We start from the raw sequence: 6,562 nt of genomic DNA, 5'->3' as shown, positions 1-6,562 counted from the left end.
TGCCTTTACGCTCTCCCAACAACCTCTGTGGCAGCAGCGGGTACCTACAACTTAATTTTCACAGAACACAGTGGGCTCTAGCTGCCTCTCTTACAACTGGATTAATGCAGCACCTTGTGGGCAGAGCTGGACAGTGAAACAAACTGCCCCACGGCCTGTGCTACGCTCTGCCTGTGAACGAGGTGGCTGCAGTGGTCCAAGAAATCGTACCTCCAAGACCTGCTCGCTACCGAAACAGTATGGCAGGACATTTTTGATTACTTTCAGATTAAAAAGGGAAGTTCTAACTGAAGTGCCAGCTCACATGTAAGTCTATAGGAACCTGCAGGCCTCCTGAATCTGCCACGTTCATTTCACAGTTTGGTACTTGCACTGGCACCATTTTGGTAAAAATTAAAAATACCAGGATTGAGCACAGCTGCCAAAATCACAATGGAGTAACAGCTAAATGAGACTCCTTGACCCAGGTATGCTTGTGAAAAAAGCTCCTGAGTAAACACAATTCATGTTCTTCATCTATACATTAACAGAAATATCTGTTAACCTAGAGGAAAACACATCATGGGCCTACTTTTTTCCCCTTAAATTATGCTTTTGCATTCAGAATCAAATTTTAAGTATTTACGCAAAGGATAGCTTAAAAAATGCCGTATTTTTAATGATATTTAAGCAGAATTTAAGACCAATCTGCTCTCTAACATTTGATTCCAAAGTCGTTTCGACAAACAAGGTCTGTTCAAATATTTAGTACTTGACCAGAGAGGAGTGTTTTTCACTCCTGTCTGAAAACTACTGAGTGACTCAACAGTGGTGCTGACTTCCAGAACAAATGACACGTGTATGACACGTGGATACACTCACACAGACATCTTCCAGCTAACTACGAACATCACCACGACTAAATACAAGTGAAAGCAGAACATACAGGCATTGCTACAGTTCTTACGTATTAGTTAAACATACGCGGGCAAATAACTGCCTGCAGTACTACAGCGTGTGCCAAAGCTTCCAATAAACCTAAAAAACAGTTCTTAGACCTACAGCATGTCACAGCCCCAGGAAACCTGCGCTTGCACCATCCTCCCCCCAGCTTCATGCAGAGCTTTTATTACTCTGTAATTCTTTTTGCTTCTAGTTCTTTTTCTAATGAAGTGCTATTAAAATGTTAGTAATAGTCTTAAGAAGACAAAAAAAGGGAAAGTACATTTTTCAGTGTTCTCTAAAGAAAAAAACCTAATGTTATCTTTATTTTCTCCTGACACTGTATCATTACCATCAAGTATTTCTAAGAAGACCTCCCAATTGCTTGAAATATTGATATCTTCTTCATAGATATGATAATCCAAAAATACAGTGCCTGGGTTTTTCCAGGTTTTCTTTCGTAGGCGAAACCTGTAAATACATCATGAAGAAAACACTGAGTTTTTATCTGCTCGTAAATCCTAACCGCTGCTGAAGATCAAAACGGAGTATTTTCTGACAAAACTGAAATCTCGTTTACGCAAGGTCTGGTTAGGTTTATCAGGAATGAGTTTAACACTCTGAAACAGTCTCAACAGCAAGGTATCACTGCTGGCTCTTAGTGCTGAATCATTCACAGACACAAGGAAAACAAGCTTGCGTTATGCTTGTTCAAGTGCAAGAAAGATGTAGGGCTTTTGTTTTGGGTCTTTTTGGTTTTGTTTTGTTTTTTTTTTTTACAGGGAATTGGAAAAGGGTGAGGTAGAGGATTAGAAGAGGACTCGTGTCAGATTTACGTACTTAGTTCTTTCTACTGCATCAACCCAGTCACCATATAAAAGCATGAGCTTTGATTTAAAATGGAAGTAAATAAAGGTACAAACAACTAAAATGAGATTAGACATGAGTACAAAACTTTAATTGTAATGGTTTCTCCACACACAGAAGCATGCATAAAGTCTTTGGTGTGCCTCCTAATTACAGGGCACTAGAGAACACAATCCAAGCAGGGCACAAATCCTTCAGCCCAGTCACGGTGAAGAAAGGAGAAAAACCTGCTCCCAATCTGGCTTTACACTCTTCTCAACAGAGAAGGGCCAGTGCTTGTCTCCCAAGTGTGTCTGCGCCAGCCTGATTTTCGGCATATGCCAAGGCAGCTTGCTGACATCTTACAAGTTTTTCTTAATTATAGGTGAATACAGATTGTCAGCTATTCCACCGTAAACACCACACCCCTTTACCCAGCCCCAGAGAGGATGTGAAATGCAGGCCCCAAAGGGAGTTCGTTCTGCCTCGACAGGGTACCCGATGCCGGGCGAGGGCAGTCGGTACTGCACCCGTGCTGTCCACATCCCCTGTGAGAACGCACACGGCAGTGTGCTGCCATGATCTGCGCTGGGGAGAAGGTGGCTTTTTTGGAACCGATTTACTTAATGCTCGCCTTTCTGAGGAAAATCATCCTTCGAGAGAATAAAACTTCTCAGATATAAACCTGCAGAGACATGTTGCACACAGGCAACTCTATGTAACTATTATTCCCCGTATCATCTGCGTGAGATGAAATCCACAAATTGCTAAATTAACGTTTGCATCCACAAGCAGATTCATGGACCACAGTAACTTACTTCTTTCATAACTTCCCTTCTCCACAAGAGAAACCCCCACATTTAAGGCAGTATTTTATCAGGTAACTTCAATGGATTGCAGTCTTTACCTGTCAATTGTCAAGTCTAGGCCACATTGTTCTCGAAGCTGAGGAAGAAGCTCCTCTTTGGACTGTCGGACAGTCATTCCTTTAGCAAAAACTGCATCTAGAAGAAACTTGCATGGCTGTGAACATACACCGAATGGGATTAAAACCACATCTTTTGAACAGGAAAAAGTAGATTTGCCTCCTCGTCAAGTTTATCCACCCAGCAAAACAACCACTAGAACTCTTTTCCTAAACAGGGCAGGCAATGCACTGATTAAACCAGGTTTGACCAACTGGTGTCGCAGCAGCCCTGTGACAGGTCATTCGTAACACTGAAGACACGGCACTGCAGAAATAGCATCTTGTCCTGCGTTACTAACTGCTACCAGTATAACAACATTCCAACCATCTGAAAGGAGCTTTTAAATCAAATAACCCATATGAAAATACAATTGCTACTTTCCTGGCTTTCATTGGTCAGACGGACTAGAACTCCATGCTGGGGAAGTTAGTTTTAAATCCATTTATTCTCTGTTTCATCAGCTCAGCTTCAGTCTCTTATACTCACCCATTAACATGCATTCTGCAGATTGGTCCAAAAAATAAAACCAGAACTAAAAAAGACTGCAACCTACCTAGTGAAATCACTTTTACACTTTTCAAGTCCCAAAACACTAACAAGGAAGTGAGCTACATTATTGCAAGAGAGGCGGTTTTTATTTCAGGCTTGTCTTACACGCAGAGGTCTATTACCCAGCTCACCATTCTGAGCAGCACCGTCTGCAGTGTGTGAGTGTGACAAATCGCGTCAGTACAGTATTACTAAAAACTGCAACCACGAGCCAAAACAGCTTCTTATTTGGAGAGAATTCTACAGGACTGTCATACATTTCAGGAAAACAAAGAAACAGTTATTTTCATTTGTCCTCCATTTACACTACAGAAACAGAGGCACTGAAGAGGTACTGTAGATCATACTCCAGTTGTCTACTTCAGATTATTCCTATTTATGCTATTCCAAGTTCTCTTTCTAAATCCAGGAAAACCTGCAGGAAAACTCAGAGAAGAGGGCCTTTTTCCCCCTAAGATTTCAGAGAAAAACCATGGCCAAAGCATATTAGTATTTTCATGAATCAACCTTGGAATGTTCAGCACCTTACCTCTGGCTCATTTACCAAAAGCTGATAGACTTTGACTCTGTATTCACCCTTCTTAAGGGCTCTTCCAAGTCTGATAGTTATCTAGAAGGTAAAGGAGTACCTGTTAGAACTGGTATCAAAATCATCATTGTATTTTGTAACACACTACCAAGACCCATGTAAAGATTTCACCTGGCAAGTTCACAAAAGGTTGTGAATTATGTTCATAAGTTTGTCTATATTGTACAAATATATTTTAATGATTCAAAGTAACTTCTGAAGAACCTTATTGTCATCAGAAAATGATGAAAGCGTCTCATTCAGCCGAACACTCTCAAACTCTTGATTGCTGGCGTAGACTCTAAAGACTTTGAAGTGAGAAGATGGAACTCCAACAAAAGGCTCCAAATGTTGCTTGAAGGCAGAGAGTGTAATTCTTTTATCAACATGCACCATCAGCCCTAAGCAAAAGACAAAAACGGCACGTAACACCACGCTACCAAGCAAAAGTACTCTAGTACATTACTGCCCCATATTCATGGCTACCGCTGGCAGCAAAAGAGCCCCGAAGAGTCCGGATTCCAGTTAATGGCCCCATGACATTTTATCTGAGGGCGCTACTGGAACTTTTTAAGAGCTTTGCTGTATTGTAAGTGTTTATGAGTGGGTACTTCTGGAAGACACAGCAGTTCCCAACTGCTCTGTTTTGCACTCAGTGAGGCAATGGAGCAAAGTAGGATCTTCTCCATTCAGTAAGACACCAGCTGGAGAGAATCAGCTGGAACGTTTGCACGTAACGCCCAGAGAGGTTTCCCCTGCCCTCAACGGGGACACTGAAGTGCTGCTGAGTTGGGGCTGGCCAGGCACACACCACCACAAGTGTGGGCTTTTTCCTCTCCTGGCTTCTGGGATTAAAAAGTTCGGTTAATTGCATTCTGGAACACCACAGGATATCACACGGCAAGCTCAAGTCTAGCCTAAGGGGCTTTGTCAGGGAATAATTCCGTAATTAAGAGCCACTACAGTAATATGAAATCCTGGAAAGTAAAGTGCATAGTTTATCTTTAGAAACTGTGTTTCTTAATATATGCAACTTGGACTACACCGACTGCATTATGATTACACTGAATCACACTGAATGAATCACTGGAATAAAACAAATATTTCTATATATTCAGAATATTTAACTGAAAAAAATAAATTTTAATTATAAATCCATTCATGTTGTCATACTGAAAGTACGTAAAATCTTTTCCCTCAGGATAATTCTTTACACAGTGCACCATGAGAGCATCAAAATTACTGTAAAGAAGTAATTCCTGAATCCAACTAGTCCTAGGAAAAGAAAGAAAAAAAAGGAAAAAAAGTAGCTAGAGATTAGCCCCATAGAGAGATCCTTCCAGGCTGAAGGAGTAAGTTTCATTCAAACTTTAGTAGCTGCAATTACATTTCTCTGTGCACCTTCATTAGCTTTCATCTGACGTATGATCAAGTTTTACAATACTGTCATTAGACTTTTTAAACACAGCATTTGAATTAAATAATAACAAAAGCTGGATCATTTTAGGGCACTTAAAACCAGAATACATACATTTTTGCCCTTCTCCCGAACCTTCGTCCGCCGCATAGGGTTCTGACTTAAAGTACATATATTGTGCTTCTCCTCTGCTCTTGCCACTTTCATCATATTCGCTATCTGTTCCAGAATCTTCTTCTGCTGTGTCCCAGGTTTCCTTCTTCCCCTGATTTGCTTTTGATCGCCTGCTACTTGTGATGCTATGAGAATCAAGCCCATTAGCCAGGGGAAGCGGGGCATTGTCCACATTGCAGAGGGTGTCGCTGCTGTGGCTGGAGCTGAGGATATCGCTGTCCACCGAACTTGTACTCCTGTCGTTATTTACATCTGAATCCGACCGCTCCTCAGACTGCAGATTTTCTGGATCGGAAATCTGGATTTGGTTTTCAAGTTCTCTGTTTTCTGCTGATGCTGAAGAGTCTATTTCATTCAAAGGTGATTCTATGTTCTCAAAATCACTGGCTTCTGTGCTTTTGCTGCTGTCTCCATTATCTCCCTCCTGCTGCTGCTGCAGGGACAAGCTTTTAAGCTTTTCAGTGCTTTCTTCCAGAATTGCCTCCACAGATTTCATATTACCTACAGGTCCTTTTACTCTTTCACAGGCTTCATCCAAGTTGCCTGCATCTCCACTAGCCTTGTGATAAACTGCTCGTCTAAGTTGAGATCCAGGTGATTGCTCTGGTAATGAAACATACAGTCTGATTGTATTTGCATGACGATCCAAAAGTTTCCATAAATGAGAATCTGTATACGCCACATGACGATCTAAAGACTCTGAGCTTTCAATAAATACCTAAACGTAAAATAACAGTGTTTTAACATGTAGTGTTATTTTAAATAAAAGCAACAATAGTAAACAGAATTAAGCACATAATAGAAACTATGTCACTAGAACATCACCTTTTACAAAGAAATTAAAATGTATGCTCAGAAAAAGATAGACCAGAGAGTCTGTAATTTAATAATGACTTAACTTTTCCTTATTTCCACCATCGTGTTAAGATTAGAGCGAACCATACCAGCAGCAAAGACTTTTATATTCAGAAGTGTACGTACATATCACTTCATGGGCACCCCTCACCTGCCCACCAACACTAGTTATGGCAGTAAGGAGCCCCACAGCTGCAGCTGGCAGCCTGCGTTCGTTTTCCAGGACAGCAGTCTCCGAACGCATGCATGGGTAAGCAAGAGAGC

The 6,562-nt window shown here is 41.2% G+C and overlaps 1 protein-coding gene across 1 annotated transcript in view; it reads right to left on the bottom strand.

Moving 5' to 3' along the window:
• USP47 (ubiquitin specific peptidase 47) overlaps positions 1 to 6,562 on the bottom strand; it is a 40,525-nt gene that overhangs the window by 5,303 nt on the left and 28,660 nt on the right. Inside the window, exons 20-24 of the mRNA XM_010137410.1 lie at positions 5,384 to 6,161; positions 4,078 to 4,253; positions 3,814 to 3,894; positions 2,675 to 2,790; positions 1,274 to 1,392 (exon numbers count right to left, since the gene is read on the bottom strand). Of these exons, the coding sequence (XP_010135712.1) occupies positions 1,274 to 1,392; positions 2,675 to 2,790; positions 3,814 to 3,894; positions 4,078 to 4,253; positions 5,384 to 6,161 (1,270 nt within the window). The remainder of the gene's footprint in view (positions 1 to 1,273; positions 1,393 to 2,674; positions 2,791 to 3,813; positions 3,895 to 4,077; positions 4,254 to 5,383; positions 6,162 to 6,562) is intronic.

Source organism: Buceros rhinoceros, unplaced genomic scaffold (genome assembly GCF_000710305.1).
Source record: "Buceros rhinoceros silvestris isolate BGI_N320 unplaced genomic scaffold, ASM71030v1 scaffold43235, whole genome shotgun sequence".
NCBI classification, from domain to species: domain Eukaryota; kingdom Metazoa; phylum Chordata; class Aves; order Bucerotiformes; family Bucerotidae; genus Buceros; species Buceros rhinoceros.
This window is presented reverse-complemented; position numbering and strand designations above follow the sequence as displayed.